The sequence below is a fragment of the Diceros bicornis genome, chromosome 1 (genome assembly GCF_020826845.1).
Source record: "Diceros bicornis minor isolate mBicDic1 chromosome 1, mDicBic1.mat.cur, whole genome shotgun sequence".
Classification (NCBI taxonomy): Eukaryota; Metazoa; Chordata; class Mammalia; order Perissodactyla; family Rhinocerotidae; genus Diceros; species Diceros bicornis.
Window position 1 is genome coordinate 43,975,566 of NC_080740.1, and position 20,302 is coordinate 43,995,867.

Sequence of the window (20,302 nt, forward strand, 5' to 3'; positions counted from 1 at the left end):
ACAGCACACCATGCTCACAACCAAGGCGTGACACCGAAGCCAGCCACCACCCACCACAGACACTGCTGCTTAAGGGTACCGCCACCTGGACCCTTCCTCCTGCTGTTTGATACCCACCTCATTTTTGCCAGTCTACTTCTATCATGCCCTTCAAACATCAACCCAGAAAATAGAGGAAAAGTTTATTCTTTTAAAGGTAACATTCTTGAAAAAGAATAGAAACAGTTAAAAGACGAATGCCAATGTTTAACAATCTTTACGGTCCTGAGAGATTTTTAAGTACCTCATAGTATACACATAGGCATATTATTTTTGGTTACTGATTCTGAACATGCTTATTGAGCATCAATTACGCATGAAACACTGTCTGGGGATAGATTAGGAATGAGATCTAATTCTTGCGTTAGAGGAGCTTCCAGTCCAAGGAGGAGATGGGAGACACCCAGGAAGCATGCAGCTGCAACAGTGTGAGGAAGTTTCACATACTGAGGAGGGGTAGGGGAGGCAGAGAGAGCCGCTTGTGTAAGGCTTGGAGGCAATTCAGAAGTTCCGAGGTCTTTATAAGAGAGCTGTAACTTCCAGAACAACAGGAATAAATCGTCTTGAATTTCTCTGCTGCAGGCTGACCAGTTCTTATTCCTCTCCTCATGACATTCTGTCACAGTGTAGGTCCTGGTGTCTAGAAGAGGCATAGGAAGCAGTCCTATCTTTTATGTTCAGGTTAGAAGAAAAAGGTTCAAGTTTTCTGATTGAGATACCTCTCCAAATGACAGGATGTAATATTTATCACCTAGGACAGATGGTGACTGGAGTTTTAATAGCACTTTAAAGGCCCAGTGTGCTTCAGGAAGAAAGTCCTTCACATTTTCTGAAAAAATTGATAGATGTGGAAACTTACATGATTTCTAATAACACTTCAGAAGTAGGCGAGGGAAGGGATATTGGCATGTTGAGTCCTCTCCAAATCCTCCAAATTTGTGACTCCAAGCATTCTGATGGAACTAGCGATGGGATTAAAATTCCATTTATGGATTTTGTAATGCATTTTGTTTTGACTCAATATTTGCCAGATGGACCTTTTTTCCCCAAACAGGACTCCTGTGACTAGTCACTCTAATTCTGCATTAGTGCCAGTTGTTTTTCCATCACTCTGGAATATCAGTAACACTAGCAAATCCCCGAGTAGGTGAAGTTATATCACACCTACATCTTATGCCTGGCCAGAATCTTAAATCCACAAGATGAATTACAGACTTAAGTAAAAGCCGTTATGTACTTAACAGCCCCAAATTTTCCATTACAAATACTGTTTTTACTCTTTCTTAATTTAAAAAAAAAAAGTGCCTTGAGGGGCTTTGAATTTCCAAGCCTTCCAGATCAAAGATTTCTTCAGCTGTCTGAATTATAGGAATGTTGAAAAACAAAAACAAATCCTTTTCCTGCTATAAAATCTTTGCCATGTTTTTGTCTTTATGTAACTCAAAACGGCTGAACTAAAAAATGAGGTTGGTGAGTTCTGTTCAAAACCTAAAAATTCATCAGCAATGGAGTCGTCAATAATTTTGAAAGTGTGGTTCTAAACCATCCGACCCAAGAATAACTTTTACTAAGTTCTTACTTGGTGATCCAGAAAATTGCTAAATGGTCCTTAAAATAAAACAACTACGGCTAAAGATACCAAAATGTTTTAAATTGTTTGTTAAAGTGATTCAAGACTAAACTGTAATAATTTGGGCACAGTGATGGTGGTGGCCAGTGTAATTTTCCTCAGATTCCATATACACCCTGGGCTGCATACGTGACCTTTCAGCAACACAGTTGGCAAAATAGTGAAGTATTTATTTCAGAGGCTTTTGCAGAGAGCGTAGACTTTTTCTAAAGCAATAGTTTATAGTCATCAGTTCGCTGATGTTTTTGGCATAAGGTCTGACCCTCAGTGTACCAGAAATAAACGACTTTTAGCAAGGGGTGTGATGTTAGCTTATTGGTCATCTGGTATAATAGATGGCCTGACAATTTACTACCTGTGCACTAATGCTCTCAGAATTTCAGCACTTCAAAAATGAACCACTTTTTGCTTTGTCACTAGAGATGTCAATATGCTCATACTAATGAAAAGACTAGAAGCATGTCCTTATGCATGGCGGGTCGCAGTGGCTTACATGCTCTCTGACATTTGAGATGTAAGGCACTTTATGTGTCTAAGAGGTCATTTGTTTCCAATTTCCTTGCATGTTATCTTTAAAAAATTTTTTTAATGTTTTCTTTTTCTAATTATTAAAAAGAAATACACCCTAGAGAAAAATTGGAAGACTAAAAAAAGTAAAAGATGATATAAACATAAAAGAGTTAAAAAATCCCACCACTTGCATTTGCTTTATGTCAATTTATATTTTGTTGCATTTGCTTTTTGAGAATGTATTTACATAACTGAGATCATGCTGCATATGGAATTCCTACTTTTTTCTTGAAAACAACCATTTTCTCATGGTACTGTAGCACCAGTCTTAATGAATGCACACTGTTCTATTATGGGATGTATGTTTTATAACCATTTGGGGATATTCAAGTTGCTTCCAGTATTTTGTTATCATAAATAATTCTGCAATTCACATCTTTATACATAAAACTTTTTCAATATTGCTGTATTAGACAAAGACTTTAGGTTGCAAGTCACAAGAAATCAGTTAGCCCTGCCTGAAGCAAAAAAGGCAGTGTATTAGCTTGCATAGCTAAAAAGCTAGGGGTGGAGTTGGCTTTAGGCACAGCTGGACTCAGGGGCTCAATGGTGTCTTCAGGAATCCGTCCATCTTTCCATCTCCTACACCAGCTACCCTCCGTGCCAGTTTCATTCTCAGGTCTGTTCTTTTACATCCCAGAAGATAAACAGCAGCTCTTTCCCAGTGTTTCCAGCAGCAGTCCCACATCTGAGGCTCACTAACGTGACTGAGGTCAAACACCTATCCCTGAGCCAGTCACTGGGGCCAGGTGAGGGAGTGTTCTGATTGCCTACAGGACATCCCTGCTCCCTCTCCCACCTCACCCCCCACCCTCACGCTGTGCCCCTGAACTCGTTGCTGTCTCTTGAACCCATCAGCCTGCCCTTCACCCAGGGCCACTACTCATGTCCCCTCTGCCTCACACATTCTTCCCCCATTGTCCCCACGCCTTGCTGCCCCCTCGCTTCCTTCAGTGCACGCTCAGGGACTTCCCTGACCACCTCTTCACTGTCCTCTCTCCTTGCTCTGTTTCTCTTCATAAACTTATTACTACCTGAGGGTCTGTTATATATATTCATGTGGCATATGCCTGAATCGTCTCCTTCCATGGGAACCACGAGGGCTGACACTGTTTGCAGCTCTATCCAGCACTCAATGAATATTCATCCAAGTGAGTTGAGGAATGAGTTTGCCAGGCCGGGTATGTACCCATCCGTAGGGTCAGCCTCCCCTAAGGACAAGAAATGCTGAGGGAATGCTGTGATTCCCCAAAGAAAATGGGCAGCCGTCCCCAGAACATGGGGGACTGGATGCTCGACTGACCCAGTGATGCCCACTGTAATTTCAGATCACTTTCTAAAGCAAATGCCCAGGAGGGGGGCCTTCAAAGGGTATGAATGTTTTGAGTTTCTTGATATGGACTTTAGCTCCCTATAAAAATTCTCCTCAGAGCAGACAAAGGAATCTTTCTTAAGTGCAGACCACATCATGCCCCTCTCCAACTTAAAACTGATAGTTCCCCACTGTTGTGTGACGAAAAGAAGAACTCTCCCCTGGCCCCCCAGAGCTGAAATGATCCAGTCTCAGCCTTACTTCTCTGACCTCTCAGGCTCCAGCACTCTGGCTTTCTCTTCTGCCCTGGAATTTCCTCCTTCTTACCTCAGGACCCTCGTACTTTCTCTTCCCTCTCTGCCTGGAAGGCCCATACCGCAGATCCCGCCTGACCGCTGCCGCCTCTTTCTTTGTTCTTCAGCCTCAGCTCGAATGTCCCTCAGGAGCCCTTCCTTGGCCAATTGATCAGTACTCCCTCCCAGCCTCTCCAGCAAACATGGCGTGTTTTCTTCACAGTACTCATCACTTTTTTTGTTACTTTATTAATTCTGTGTTTTCCACTAGAATGTAAGCTCCATGAGGCCTTTTTCTCGCTGTCCATTGCTATATCCCCAAAACCCAAAACCAGTACCTGGTGTATCAAAGGCCTTTAATAAATTTTTGTTAGAAAAAAATTAACAAATTGCTCTCCAAGAGGGTTGTAGCCATTAAACACCCCATCAGCAGTAAGAATGCTCATTTCATCTCTTCTCTCATTGAAGCAATTTTCTCAGCATGTAGCTCAAGAGATGGGATTTTTTTGGACCCTCACTGCATGGATGCCGGAGGAGAAGCCATGGGGCTGTTTTCTAACAGCTGCCACTCCCATTTGAACAGAGATCAGGCACCCTCTGTTACAGTGGGTATGTTACACCAAGGCCACAAGAGGGTTTTACTTTCTCATCTAGTTTAAGTATGGCCTGAATCTTCATCCTGTTACATAAGTGAAGAAAAGATTCCTTTTTGTTGCAACTAGACTCAAGGGAACTCTCTAAAACTGTTACATTGACTACAAATTAGTGAATAATCAGCTCAAGTATTTGGGATGTGGATGGGCATCATTTCAGTGCATTCCCATCCCAAATTCTCCAGTTGGGTTAGTATTTTGATTTACAGAACCCTCTCTAATCTGTTCATTGTTAACATTAGAGTGCATATATTTTTGTACATTAATTTTTTAAAGAACTTTAAATTAAAAAAAGTCTTGCAAAAAGAGTTGATCTATATAAAAAGTATTTATTATAAAGAAGACCAAAGCACCTTTTATCAGGTAAAAGTCCCTATGACATATATCAAATTATACTAATCAAATCTCCCCTTACCCAAAAAGAATTCTGTTTGAATACAAAATAAACTTCATGTCCCCATTTTTTTCAGAGAATTCTTTAGCATCACTCAACTTGGGCATCACAATTAATTCAGCAAAATAATGATTGTATTCTTCAAAAGAAGATAGCCAGTACAAAGTTTTCTAGTTTAAAAACAGCACCATTGGAGGAAGAGGATATGTCTTTTAAGTGCAAAATCCTTAAATAAGTGATTTACCAAAAGTCATGCAAACTAAACTTTGAGTGGATGATTTTATATGTAGGTAAGCACAGGTATACTTTCCTATGATCTGGGGTGGAAAACAGAAGAAAGTGAAAAAACAAAGCCAAACAGTAACTTTGAAGAATGAAAAGACACACACACACACATCCCTGCCAGAGTGTGTTTCTTGTTTTCTGCCAGTTGTATCACCAGTCAGCAACCTCAACCACGAAGGGCGTCTTCACGTCTATCTTGCCACTGTTGACGATGGAGCAGTCGGTGAGCGGACGGTCGTGCCCGTCAGTTGGCTGCAGTTCTATGGAGTGGACCACTGTCTGGTGAGAGAAAGGCAGACCCCATGGTTCACTTCTGACTCACAGCTATGGTGATCGAAAGGTGAAATCCATGCCAAGTTGAAAAGCCCAGGTGGGAAAAAAGTTTTTTTTGTTTTTTGTTTTATGATTACAAAAACCATGCAAGCTAACTATGGAAAACTTAGAATATTCAGGAACTTTATAAATAACAATAAAATTTACCCACTACTGTGCTAATCAGAAGACATATTTGTGTATTTCCTCACTTCTTTTTATTAACATTTTATATTCTAAAAAAAAATTAGATATTTTCGTAAACACCTACCTCTAATAAAAGGTATTTCTACTCACTTGTTACAACCCAGCATTTAAGAGTTAATATGAAGTATGAATCAATTTCAGCTCCACCCTATAATAGGTCTAGACATAATAAAATGGGCCAGAAAGCAGATTAAGAAATGGAGCTAGTCCCACGTTTGCCCATTTTAAAGCTGACCCAAGCCATTAATCTACAGGTTGAGTCTGATACTAATGTAACCCCAACCCCACAGTGGTGTGAAGGCCCCTTTCTCTACCCTGGAAGGCTTCACAAGCCCATGAACCACCTTACGTTTCACACTGAAGGCGGGAGGTCTGGTCAAGGACCAGGCAGGTCGGCTTCTGCTGGGTTTCCCCAACTGGGTTGAGACACGAATAGCTACAAAGTGTCTAAGTGCCTTGGACATGGTGTCAACTAATCCAGTCTCTGGCTGACTTAGGTTAATTTAAGATAAAAGACCAGCATTCTCCTAATAATAATATATATTTCTAAATAGATTGTGTGTGGGGGTGTGTGTGCGTTTGCACACATGTGGCTAAAGCAGTGGCTTCACATCTGAATTACCTGTGGCACTTTTAAAAAATGCTTATTTAATGGTTAAAATGAAAATTTCTACGTTATATATATTTTACCACAATTTTTAAAATTGCTTATTTGTGGGTCCACCTCTGGAGGTTCTGATTTTAGAAGTCTGAAGTGAGGCCCAGAAAACTCGTAGTGTTAACAAAGCAACCCACATGATCTCTGGAGGATCAAGGGATGGAATTCTGCAAATTCCTTGAAACTGTATGAAATACACACACACTTTTTTTTCTCCTGGAGAGAAAGTCTCTAGTTTTCATCAAAGAAGTTTATGACCCATAAAATGTTAAGGACTCTTCCTCTAAGACCAAGCAGCAGGTCTCCCAGGCTGCTTCCACTGGGTGGAAGGAAGTCGGTACAGTCAATTAGGGCAATAAGACACAAGATCAAGACAACGTGAAGAAAAGCCATGACCAGAAGAAAACCCAAAACTTTACTCTTCATTTTTCTTACAGCTTAGCACAATGTTGTATTTAAAATACATTGAATGAATGTTTGAATCAGTTTACACTTAAACTATTTAGAACCTGGTTAGGCCCAGTGGTCAAAAACCCAGACTGGTTTAACACATGCATGCCCATGTTTAGCTCATTTCAAAAGCAAAGTTCAATAAGAGACTTGAGGAGTGCTGGCATTCGTTGTTATTTCAGAATAGATTCTTTGAGGACAATTATGGCTCATGAGAGTAGAGGCACGTCATTTATTGTGATGGGATGTAAGTCATATATTAAGTGATATGTGTTTGCCCTATTTCCCTCTCATCCCACTTGCTAACAATAATTCTCTCTTTGATGGCTCAGGCTGAACACTTCCTTGCCTTGTAAGGGAGCTTCGGGGTTGGCCAGCTCAGCTCCTGGGCTTTTGTTGGGTAGAATCAGAATAGCAGGTAGAAGTTATGGAAGAATTGCAGCGAGTGAGATTAGTTTATTTACATTTGGATGAGGGAGGCAGAACAACTCAGATGAAAACAAAACAAAATGAAATGTGGGAGAAGGCAAGGGAGTCAAGGATGGTCCAGGGCAGACCTTACAATTACCAGTTTAGGAGGTGAGAGAGCTTCTTCGGGCAGTTGCTAAGGAAGACAAATGCTGGGAGTTGAAGGGAACGAGGATTTTAAGAAGAGTTCCTGTGGATTATGAATTGGACCCCTTTGATGTTCTTTGATTCACACCAGCATAAATTTAAATTCTCTTTAGTAATTTTGGTTGCTATACTGTGTGTCTTTGAAGACTTGTGTCTGTACTGAACCACATGAGGCTCAGGATATTTTTTAACATTTTATTTTTAATTGTGGTAAACAACACACAACATGAAATTTACCATCTTATCCACTTCTGAGCGTACAGTTCAGAAGTGTTAAGTATATTTACATTGTTGTGCAACTAATCTCCAGAACTTTTTCATCTTGCAAAACTGAAACTCTATACCCTTTGAACACCAACTCCCCGTTTTCTCCTCCCCCAGCCCCCGACAACTACCATTCTACTTTATGTTGCTATGTATTTGACTACTTTAAATACACATAAGTGGAATTATACAGTCTCTTTGTGTCTGGCTTATTTTACTTAACATCCTCAAGGTTCAGCCATGTTGTGGCATGTGACAGGATTTCCTTGCTTTTTAAAGCTAAATAATATTCCATCATATGTACATACAGGGCCCTGGTTTTATTCGGTTACATTAAAAAGAGTTTCCATTTATATCAAGTAGTGAGATAAATTAAGTACAGTCACGCATCACTTAACGATGGGGATACATTCTGAGCAGTACGTCATTAGGTGATTTTGTCATTGTGTGAACATCATAGAGTGTACTTACACAAACCTAGGTGGTAAGGCCTTCTACACACCTAGGCTATATGGTACTGTACTAATCTGATGAGACCACTGTCATATATGTGGTCCGTCGCTGACTGAAATATCGTTATGCGGCACATGACTGTATTCAACTTCTCGTCAAGTCCTCAGCTTCTGTGCCAATGCTCCTAACAATTAAAATATCATACCATAGATAATTTATTCACCTTTGATGAGGCCAGTCAGCATATAATGATGGAGCTCTAACAAACACATTTTAAGATTAAAATAAATCACTGAAATTACTTTCATCATAAATATAAAGCTTTGAATGAGAAAAAATAATATAAAAGTTACCATTCCATCGATGACTTTTCCAAATACCACATGTTTGCCATCCAACCAGGTGGGCTTGGTCAAGGTGATAAAGAACTGAGAGCCGTTGGTGTCAGGCCCAGCATTGGCCATGCTGACCCACCCAATGCCGTAATGCTTCAGTTTGAAGTTCTCATCTGGAAATGTCTCACCGTAAATGCTTATACCTGAGTAAGACAAAACAAAAAAGAGGAGAATCAACAGATGTTATATGAAAGTAAATTCTTCAAAAGGAAACATAAGGTTTTAGTAGAATTGGTTAATAGAATCTTATCAGAGGTCGGATGGGGAAAAAGATGGTCAAACATAAGGAGAAATAAAGGAGAAGATAAAATTAACTCCTTAAGGAAGCAGGGCACCAGGGACCAAGACCCAAACCTTGACCAAGGAACTGAAGGGAGGATGATATCATAAAGCCAGATGGAAAGGTGGATGAGCCATGTCAGTGGCTCAGTCTCTGTCCTGAGGTTCAGGTTACTTGTTCTCGGTCACTCCTACCTCAGCACCCAACCAGGGTGCAAGAAGCGCCTAATATACACCCTTAGCTAATTCTCACAACAATCCTATAGAATAGGTATTCTCAATCCCATTTTGAACGGGAAACAGGTTATAAAACTTGAAAGCAGCAGAGCAGAACTTGAATGTCTGACTATCTGACTCTAAAGCCAGTGCTCTTTCCTGCCTCAGTGCTAAGAGCAATAGCAGCCAGCCTGGAAGTCATTAGGCCTGATGACTTCAGGGCTCATCAGGATACAGAGGATGATGGCAATTGGGAGTGCCCAGTGATCCAACCTTGAACAGAAGGACCAAAGGCAGGCATGTGGGCTGGAGTTCTAGCAAGGCAGCAGGTAGTGCGGAACACATTTTCCCCATAAAACAATAGTATAGACCATGAGAAGTAACTACTCCATCCTCCATCCTGCCCTTCTGCAGGGCTCCTTATCCATCGGTTGCCAATCTTAAAATCCTGGCTCAGTTACAAGGACCAGAAGTGGGTATCAGAGGCATGCAGTTTATAGCTGGTTGGTTAGTGACATATGAGATGGCCTGGAGGAAAGCTCTGCCCACAAAAAGGTCTGGGCTAAACTGAAGTGATCCCAAAGGTCCTATCTCCAAAACTCAGAGAATTTTAACTCAAGACACATGTGTGCACGGTTGCATACACACACACACACACACACACACACACACAGCAGGGAAGGCAGAGAGAGAGAAACGCAGAAAAGAGGGCACTGTAAAGCTTAGATATCCTGCTGGGCCCCGAGCGGACTGCAGGCTTTTCCAGTGAGACCCAGCTCTGCAGCAGCTGGGGTTGCTTCCCTGAGCATCCTCACCAACCCCGTTAACCCAAGTAACCTGAACATGTTTCTCGGCTCCACTCTGCATCCCCATACCCTGCAGCATTTTTGCCAGGACTAAAAGTAATCCTCCTGAAGTGCCTGGCAAATCCAAGCATTTAATGGTAGCCATTTAGTTATAAATAAACCATGGCAATAAACATAAAATTAGCAATAGTGCTTGAAAACGGCCTGTTTCTTTTAAAAGTAGCAATTTAATATCTACTAAAACCAGTATTTGCTGAATTAAAAATCTTAAACATAAAGTAAATTTAAATTCTGTGTAGTGATAGATATTATGTGTGTTCAGAAAAAGAACTCACTACATTTCTGAGGGAAAACAGTCCAGGGAGCTGGGTAGATGGAATCTTCAGTGAGAAACAATAAGCTCAGGGATATCTGAAACTCTATAAATTTAATTATTTGTATTTTATAGAACTCTAACTTTGTTTATAAAAATTAGTTTATATTATAATTTTGACAACTCATCCATTACTTAAATTTTTTTTATTATTGAAAAAGCTGACAATAAAATGAAAGAATTTTGAAAGAAGGGGACAAATTCACCTGTAATCCTGCCACCTAAATACCCAGTCTTGTCATTCTAGCATGATGCCCCCAGTCCTCCTCCACCAACACATCCACATTTGTGGTGAGCTGCCATCCCAGTGTCCACACGGTTTTATATTCTTCCTGTCCTTCCCGTGACAGACATCTTTCTGGATTGCTACATAGTAGTAATCTAGCATTTCAACAACTGCAAAACAGTCTACTAAATGAATATCTCTCCACAGTGGAAAGATAATGAACACCAAAGCAATTCTTTTTAAATTTAGGAAGCCTTACTCGTTCATGCCTACCAAGATTTTGGTAGATGAGGCACCCCAAACTCTACCCTTCTTAAAGAATTAGTTTGGTGAGCTTTATGATTTTGTTCCTTAAATCTGGGAATTCAATATATTGGGTGAATATACTGGCTTAAACTTAGGTTTCAATTTGGTAAGCAGGAAAGGAAAAATGCAAAGATGTTACCGCCAGTGCCATCTCCACTGGTGAAGTCTCCTCCTTGAATCATGAAATCTTTGATGACACGATGAAATTTGCTTCCTTTATATCCATATCCTTTCTAAAGAGATTATGTCAATTGAATATACAAGTAGATATAACCCATACTGAAAGATAAACCCCAGTGTTTATCTGGAAATGACAAAATGAGAAAATTACACAAAAAATCTACAGAACTGCAATGGTCCCTGCAATGATTTACTGATAGAAATTTATCATTAGCTGACCAAATAATCATCATAATAATAGTAATAAAAACAAACTATGGAATTAAAGTATTAACTTGAATAAGTAAAAAGAGAACAATCTGCATTTTCACTTGATGACTGTTTCCCCTCAATTTCTAGAACTCTAAAGAATATATATTTTATAGGAAAATAAAGTAAAATATTATAAGATGTCTCAAGTTCATCTGACCTATTAATTTAATATTTATTTTCCCAGAAGACATCTTTATGCTTGGCTTAAAAGAAGGAAGATCCAATTTTGTGCATAGTTACAGGTAATAAAACTGAGACATACCTCTCCTGTTGCCAGAGCAATAAAATTTTCCACAGTCTTGGGCACAACTTTTCCAAAGAGGCCAATCACAATTCTGCCAACATCTTTGTCTCCAATCCTCACATCAAAGAAGACCTGTGTGTGGTTGAAAGGCAGAGCAGAAGTTTACAATGTAGAAAAGCCACAAACACAAGGTAAGTGAAAATTAAAATCTGAGAATTGATCCATAAACAAAAGCCCTGCCCACCAGTATTTTATAAAGGAGTCATGAAGAAGCATGATATAAATTAAAGGAGCTCTGAAACTATTTTGTGGGTGCATTTCACTTGCAAATATTCACTCAACACACATTTATTAAGCACCATCGATGGGCCAGGCACTGTGCTAGGTCCTGGGTTTAAAGTCTGACTCAATGCTGTCAGAGTCAGCCAGCAAAATCTTCAAGAATTCTACTCCCCCACGGACCCCAGACAGACACTGCTGCCACTTCCTCGCTTCCCAGCTTTGTAGATGAAGCTTAGAGTGGAAACTGTTGCTCTTCTGAAATGTAATGCTCTCTAATCTTGGCAGGAGAAAAAACTGGTGAGGACAGAAATAGGCTAACCATCCAGATTTATTTTTTTGTAACTTGAACAGTGCCAAATTCCCAATGAGTTTGCAATAGACGTCTGCTGTCAAGGGGACCGCAGCAGACGATCAAAACACACAGTGGTCCTCCAGAAGGCCTGCCACTCACTCTCAAGCACAGGATGCCCCCAGGTCCCCAGCCTCGTCCAAAGTACACCGAACGTTACACTCGGGTCCTGACAAAGCCATTTACCCTGTAAACTTAGACACTGAATTCAGTCGTCATGTTCACAAAGTTACACAAGTAGAATGTGTTCTTTCTCTGTCAGAACATTTTAGAACAGAAGAAAGAAAACACATATCCAGAAGTGAGCGAGTCACCTTTTTGCAAATAAACTTTAAAAGTTCTCTCACACTCTTTTTTTAACTGTTTCATCTGAAACAAAATTATATACATTTTGCTTCACAAATCATTGTGTGAAGATGATTCTGAGACAGAACACTTGAAAAGGCCACGGAGTCAAAGAGCATTCTATTAGCCAGTTTAGATTATATGAACCAATTTACTGTTTGAATGTGTAAAAAAAGACATTCAAGACATGGCTTTAAAAAATATAAGAAGGGTTGTCAAAGAAAAAAGATGTCTCACAGTTTAGAAAAATCATGAAGTAAAGGTGTCAAGCTTTAGTTCAAGACAAGAGCTTCTGCCAAGACATCAGTACGTCTGTCACGGGCTGATGTGATATTTAGTGCTCTATGTGGCATTTTACAATTTTTACATGGCCAAAGCAGCAAAAATTGTATTATTATTTGCACAGTAGAACTTTATAGAATGCATAAAAGACTGTGCCCTTGAGATGGGCAATGCAGTAAAGGAGAACAATTCAACGTGGCTCGGGGACGGGAAGCTGTGTTAAAATGCACACGAGACTGGCTGTGCAGAGCTAGTGTGAAAGAGAAGCAGTTTCTCCAAAAAGATTTCCAAGCCAAGGAGTAAATTCAATAACGGGCAATAACGAAGCAGCACCAGGAAAAGAATCAGGGACGTAATCTTAAAGAAACTCTGTATAAGATGCTAGAAAAGCCACCAGACTTTTAAAATAAGAGAAAAATATAGACAGCAAAGAGAATAAAATGTGGGAGAGCAGCAAGAGAAGATGAAGAAAACGTGCCTGTCACTCAGCATAACTCTTCAATAAAAATCTTATTTTCTTACATGTGGCCTAGCACACATTAACATTTTTTTCCAAACTGCAACATGCTTCAACTTCATGAATGATGGCCAGAAAATATAGCAGAGTTTTCCTAACTCTAATGGAAATGATAAAATCAAATCTCATTTAGTCAACAAGTATTTATCAAAGATCTACGTAAAAGGCAATGTGGGGGCACAAGCTACACGAAGAGTCCCTGTCCTAAGGTGGCTTACATGAACAGACAGGACAAGTAAAGGAATAACCGCAGTACAGGGCAGCATGTGACAAGTGCCCCAAGAACACTGTGTACCCAGGCCTGGAGGAATGATGAGGGCTACGGGAAGGTGTCCTGGAGAAGGTGTGATGGGATGCAGGCCGAGAAGGAGGGGAGCAGCCTCCAGGCACAAGAATGGGCACGAGCCCCGCCTGGCAGAGTTCTTTCTGGAACCCAAGCACCAAGGCAGGAAATGTGGTGTGTGTGCAGAGAAGCAATGCAGCCCCTCTGACCACAAGGAGCTAGGAAGGGACTCTCACCAGTTCCAGAAGGCTGAGGAAGGATGCCAGCTAAGAGATCTGGGTTTTGTTAGGCACCAGAGGGAAGGGAAAGAACAGGACCCAAGGAAGACTTTGGGAATATTACTCAACTGGGAGGAGAATCTGGCCTCTTAGAGCAGTTCAGGAATGAGGTGATATGGCCTGCACTGGGTATGCAGGGATAAGGTAGAGGGGAGAGACATTTAAATGAAGGGGAGAGACAAGAGGAGTAGGAAGGAGGGAAGGAAACAAACATGACCTCGTCAGTGGTTTGTCTCATTGCGCTTTGCCTACATATCTTATATAATTAATCCTCCCTGCATCCTTGGGGGCTGGGGAAGGTACTATTATCACCAATTTACAAATAAGAAAATTGAGGATTAGGGAGGTTAAATGATGTACCAAGGTTTCCCAACCCAGAGTGTGCAAGCCAAAATTTCCATCCAAGGCTGTGCCCAATTGGACTGTGATTCATCATTGATATGGTTCTCTCGGTCTAATCAGGGACCCCTAAGGGGTAGAAACAGTGCTTTTAGATCCTGAGTGCCAGGCACAGTGTCAGCTCAAGGAGGTACTCAAAAATGCTAAAGAGTTCAATGCCAGGTGATACTAAACGAGGACCAGGGCACGCACACACCTAGACAGAGGGTAAAGGTGGGCCCACTGGGGCTGCCAGGAAAACCCTCTCACTCTACACTCCCTCACCCTGAGATCCTCTCTGACTTTGCTGTGTGCCCTTGTGAACAGGCCCTGTGCTGGACAGGGGGTGGGGCTGCAAAGCCCCTATCTTCATGGAGCGTACAGTCCCACAGAAGAGAAAACATACAAGTAGCTATAATATAATGGGAAGTCAGGTTTTACAAGAAGACAAGCACAGATAAAATGTCATTGTTAGACGGGATGATCATCTTTGGGGATCGGGGCGGGCTTCCTAGAAAAGGTGGTACTTGGACTCCATGCTGCCCTTCAGGAGTGGGCAGCTCAGTCACTTCTTTTTTCCCTCAAGGCTGCCCTTGAAAGTCACTTGAAAATTATGGGGCACTGGAGGCGGGGAGAAGTGAGAGAGGAGGCAAGAGGCACTCACATAGCCTGACCCAAACCCTTTCGGTTAATCCTGCTTCCATTTCCAAAGCAACTACAGAAGACAGCAAGTCCATGAGCTCTGATGTCAAGGGAACTGTTCTCCAGCAGGCTCCACCGCTAGCTGGCCATGGGGCCTCGTGCAAGTTAGTTAACTCTGAGCTCCTGTTCCGCACCTGTATGACAGGTGATGATTCCTTTCAGGGCTGCACTGGCACCGGAGGATTAATAACACAACACTAACAAGTGACCTCTGAAGTCAGGGCTAAGCACTTTACTTGCTTTATCACATCTAATATGCAAAACTCTCCCAGGTAGGTATCATTTCTATCTCCATTTACAGAGGAGGAAACAGAGCATCAGACTTAGATAACTTGCCCAAGGTCACCCGGTCATAGCCTCTTGGCCACTCCATGCTGTAGAAAGTGCCAGCAAGCTGTGACGTGAGTGCAGCTGGAAAGATGGAAGCATTAATTTCAATACTCTGGGTGCCTGACTTTGCACAGAACCCATGGCATCTGCTGGAAAATGCAGGGCTGCAAATGCCAATCTGGTGGACTTGGAGACCTGTGAACTAGAGCCCTGAAGCTGAGACAGTGGCTGGCAGCAGGATTCACCACACACTGAGTGCCATTAAACGGCCCTGTGTGGGGACAGCACCTCACACCTCTCTTATTTACAGATTGCTATTTTTAATTGAAATCAGAGAAAAAGGAAAAGACTGCTGGGGAAAACAATACACTAGAGCAACGGCCAATTAATCTACTTTTCCACACTTAGAGAAATACTTTTTAATGTCTCTATTTTCCAATACATTTAGTTGTTTTAAAAAGTCCACTGAAAAAGTAATTCAACAGAGTTGAGTCTGTGGAAGACTTGCCTACACAATTAGCTTTTAGAATTTAATGATAAATTTGGTGGGGGAAAAAAGGAGATACATTAAGTGACAATTCCGAGAGCAGACACATGAAAACTTCCTCAGTGACAGCACCCTAGACTAGGGGCTAAGATGCTCCCACTCTTCCCCTCCTACAGCCACCAGCTTCCTCCCCTCTTGGCTCCCTCTTCTAGAGGTTCCCAACCCAGGCGGCACACCCCAGAGATTGTGACTGACTTGCTCTGGGGTGGGTCTCTGCATGGAGAGGTTTAAAAGCTTCCCAGGTGAAGCTTGTGCCCAAATATTGCAGGTCATGTACTCACACTGAGAAATCTAACTGGGCTTCCCGCAATCCTACTCCCTTTCCCCCACCCGCATCTAAACCGTCAGCAAGTTCTGTTAGTTATACTTCAAAAACCTCTTTCAAGTCCCTCCCTTGCTCCCCATTTCTGCCATTACCACCCTAATCCAAGCCACCATCATCTGGACTCTGACATGGAGCCCTGGATGACCTCCCTGTTCACTCTCCACTGAGCAACCACAGTAATTGTTTAAAAGCATATATGAGATCATGCCATCCCATGCTTAAAACCCTTCCTCCGCTCTCACTGCACCTAAGTAAGCCCTCAAATTATAAGAATAATTGCCTCAAACCCACAGTCATAACTGTGGCCTCTAAGGTCCTGCATGATCTTGCTACTGCTCAGCCCTCCAACCTCATCTCAAGCCACTCCCCTCTCATCCCTGGGCTGAAGCCACACTGTCGCCTTTCTCCATCCTCTGCACACACGGATGGCTTTTCTGTCTGCAGGCCTTTGCACATGCAGTTCCCTTTGCCTTCTAAGTCTTTGCCAGGCTATTTGTGCTTATCCTTCAGGTATTTTTAAATGTCATCCAACCTGTATTAGGGTTTATTTCCTTCATCATTTCATAATTTTATAAATTTTATGTTTACGGCTATATCCCAAGAGACCCAAATAGTATTAGCGGACTGAAAGAACCCCCCTCCCCAACCCCTTCAGCTCTGTGGCCTTATACAAGGCATTTCCCAAAACTGGATAGGACCCAAAGATTAAGGGCTGGGAGTAGAATCAGTGCTTAAAACAATCAGGCTAAGTTTATCTCACACTCCCCCCCCCCCCCCCCCCCCCGCAGCATGGCATGGCCTTTTGGCTCACTCTTAGGCTACATCAGACGTTGGGCTGAACCTCCTAGACCCCCTCGTCCTCCCACTCCTCGGCGGGGTCTGTGGTGGAGGATTTGAACATTCTACTAGTTCAGCAGTATCATTTCCACTGGCAAACACCCGACTGCTTGTTAAGATCACTTGCAGCTGCCCTTCCTTCCAGATTCCAAGACGCATAGTGCCTGTGGGTTTTTCTAGAAGTGGTGATCAAGGCACCACCAAATCACTCCCTCTCTTCCTACCTCCCTCCTCCTCCTCTCCCTGCACCCTCCCATTATCTTCTAACCTTGGGTAAATATGCTGAAAAAAGAACCGAAGCTGTAAAGACACAGTTCATGGCAGATTTTTTTCCTCCCCTAATCGAGATGAAAAGGCTGGCCTCAGTCACACAGGTGACACTCGTGCCACGCTAGCACCTTCCCAAGCCCAGGGTCTACCCACCAGCCGCGGAAGTCTAAAAGCGCCCCTCTCGCTGCCGGGGGAGGACGACGGTTGCTACACAGAGCAGAAGGCGGCCAGCCTCCCGTTTGGGCCAGGCGGGGAACGGCGGCCCGGGCAGCCCGCGGCAGGGGCTGCACCTGGGCTCTTCCAGGCCGGGTGACAGCCGCGGCGGGCCGGCCGGCTGCAAACCCGCGGCTCGGAGCGCGTCTCCTCCGCCCGTCCCCGTCCCTCCCACATTCTTCCTGCTTCTGTTCCCAAGTCCCCGCCACGCCGAAGGAAGTACTCGGCCAGTCTCCTTCCTGGAGAAACGACCCACCGGTTCCGGAAGCTTCTCCCAGCCCCCGGGCTGGACACGTCGGACCACCGACCCGGGAGGCTAAGTTCAAACAGTCGGCGCCGGGGGCGGGCTGGGACTCCGCCCAGCGCCCCCAAAGTCTCCCACGAGAGCGCGCCCCCCGCGCGCGGGCGACCCCCTCCCACCTAGCCCCCCGCCGCCTCCCGCCTTCTGCGCCAGGGAAGCCAGCCCCCTCCTCGCCGCCCCTGACGCTGAGGTCCCAGTCCCCAAAGCTCCCCAATCCCCGTGGCCGGCACGAGGGGAAGTTGCTGCTCGCCGCTCGGTCACCTTGGCTGTCACCGAGGGGCCTCGCTTGCGAACTCCCGAGGCCCCCGAAGAAGACACGAGCGCGCCGAGCCCCATGCAGAGCATGAGAGGTAGCAGCAGCCGGGGACCCGGGTCCATGGTGAGCGGTGGCAGTGGTGGCAGCGGCTCGGGCACGACCGCAGGCGCCGGGACTGTTGGCGGGACTCCCGGCCAGCTGCGCCTGCGCGCTCCCGGTTGCGGGGGATGGGGATGCGGATGGGGATGGGCGGCCGGGGCAGAGCCGGAACCCAGGGTGCGCTCCTCCCAAGTTCAGCCCAGCGACCCGAACTAGGGACTCGGAGAGGCGCGCCGCAGAGGGCGTAGCCGGGTCCCACCGCCGCGCCTGCGGCGGGTGCGCTGGGCGCCAGGGCCCGGAGCGAGGCCGCGCGGCGGGGGCGCGGCGCCCCGGAGAGGCGCGCACACGGGGCGCGGCAGGCTCGGCCCGGAGCCCGAGAGCTGAGGGTGCGCGGGGACATCTCCAGGAACCTACCGCGTAGGCGCCTGTTAAACCTCACGGAAAGTCGAGGACGCTCCGGAGCCGCCTGGCAACTTGCGCGCCGCCGGGCTGGGGACTCTGCCGACGGTCCGGGTCTGTAACCGCAGCTGCCCTTGGAGTAGCCTCCGCCGCGCCTGCCAGGTTCCAATGTTCCGTCAGAGACTTTAGCTAAGTTTTGGACGCCTCTCGGAACTTTGGGACCGACTCCTGAATGGGTTGACTCGATTACACATGATGAATGACCTCTCATTGAGATGATTCAAGTTGGAGATATAATTTTTACAAATTTAATAATTGTTTGGGAAGATTCTTTAATGACGCGGGGAAGGGCTCATTATATTTTTAAATGGAAAACTCAGGTTGCAAAATCCCCTAGAAATTCTGATCTCAACTGTGAAAATAAATATATAAAGGCATTTTAAAAATGGAAAGAAATGCACCAAAACATTTACAGTAGCTATGGTGATAGAATTATGGAATTTTGTTTTCTTTGTAATTTTCTGATTTCCCAGATGTTCTCCATTGAACTTGTAAGTATTTTATAATCAGGAAAACGTTATTCTAAAACTCAATGCTTTTTGAATTAAGACTTCAAAAGAACTTTTTCATTTTAAAGTAATAGCTCCAAATTCACTACAAATTGATAATAGTATTCTCTTGGTTTTCTTAGGGGCTGGTGCCGTGACTTGCAAGCCAAGATTTCCCTTGGGTAAGCAGATAGGATTCCTATGTGTAACTAAGTGGAGATCTAAAATTACATTGGAAGTGTTCATTGTATGTAAAAGGAGTAACCGCTGCTTTTGAGGGGTGGGCAGAACGCTTCTGAACTACTTTGACAATTTAGTCCAGGGAAGAAGGATTTAAAGGCTTTCCTCATCACCCCCACCTCCAATAAAGAAAGAGGCCCCCTTTTGTAGCCAGCTAAGGGTATCAGAGCGCTAATCTCACTGAGTAACTACATATATTTACCTGTATTCATTACTGTAATTGTTTTTGTCTGTCTCTGCTATCAGTGACGTGCCACCAGAGCAGAGCCAGAGCAGAGCCTGTATTTATTCCTTTTGATGACCTAGATCTAGTACCATGCCTGGCACATACTGATTTCTCAATAAATATTTGTTCAATGAAAGAACAATGAATGTGTCTGTCCAACTTCTTTTTAAAAATCTTTTTCTTGGGAAGATTGATACAAATAAAGAAAAGTGCACAAAAGGTAAATGTACAGATCAACGAATTATCACAAAGCAAACATAACTAGGACCCACCCCCCCAAAGAAATGAAATGTTCGCCAGCTCTCTAGAAACTCCTCTTGTACCCACTCCCGATTACTAACACTTTCTTCTCCCCAAGTTAACCACAATCCTGACTTCTTACATTATGATTTAGTTTTGTTTAAACTTTATATGAATGGAATCTTATAGCATGTTTTCTTTTGCTTGAATTTATATTTGTGAAATTCATCCATGTTTTTGCCTATAGCTCTTTTGGTGCATAGCACAAGGTAGGGGTCAAATTCAGTTTCTTTTTCAATATGAATATCCACTTGTCCCAGCACAATCTATTGAAAAGTCTCTCCTTTACTCACTGCTCTGTAATGCTACTTCTGTCATGGAACAAGTGTCCATACATGCATGGGTCTGTTTGTGGGCCCTCTCTTCTGTCCCATTGGCATATTTGTTTATTTTTGTGCCAATATCACATTGTCTTAATGAAAATAGCTTTATGATAAGTCTTCATATTTAGTAGTACAAGTCCTCTCACTTTGTTCAGTGGATTCTTGGCTGTTCTTGACCTTTTCCATGTCTATCTAAACTTGAGAATCAGTTTTCATAAACTGGATTTTGATTGGGATTGCATGGCATCTATAGATCATTT

The 20,302-nt window shown here is 43.5% G+C and overlaps 1 protein-coding gene across 1 annotated transcript; it reads right to left on the reverse strand.

Moving 5' to 3' along the window:
• Positions 1 to 4,806: 4,806 nt before the first annotated feature.
• PPIC (peptidylprolyl isomerase C) lies at positions 4,807 to 18,098 on the reverse strand. The gene is made up of 5 exons (XM_058539334.1): positions 17,913 to 18,098; positions 11,431 to 11,544; positions 10,876 to 10,969; positions 8,489 to 8,673; positions 4,807 to 5,455 (listed from the first exon to the last, which is right to left on the reverse strand). Exons 1-5 carry the CDS (start codon positions 18,027 to 18,029, stop codon positions 5,327 to 5,329), a joined length of 639 nt encoding a protein of 212 aa, XP_058395317.1. The 5' UTR covers positions 18,030 to 18,098; the 3' UTR covers positions 4,807 to 5,326.
• Between the last annotated feature and the right edge of the window lie 2,204 nt (positions 18,099 to 20,302).

Excerpts from the sequence above, each read along its gene's own strand:
- PPIC (XM_058539334.1), bottom strand. The coding sequence starts at position 18,029 with ATGGACCCGGGTCCCCGGCTGCTGCTACCTCTCATGCTCTGCATGGGG. Across the intron at positions 11,545-17,912 it reads GCCCCTCGGTGACAGCCAAG|GTCTTCTTTGATGTGAGGAT; the intron begins GTGACCGAGCGG and ends AACCACACACAG. Across the intron at positions 8,674-10,875 it reads CAGTGGAGATGGCACTGGCG|GTATAAGCATTTACGGTGAG; the intron begins GTAACATCTTTG and ends TGTCTTACTCAG.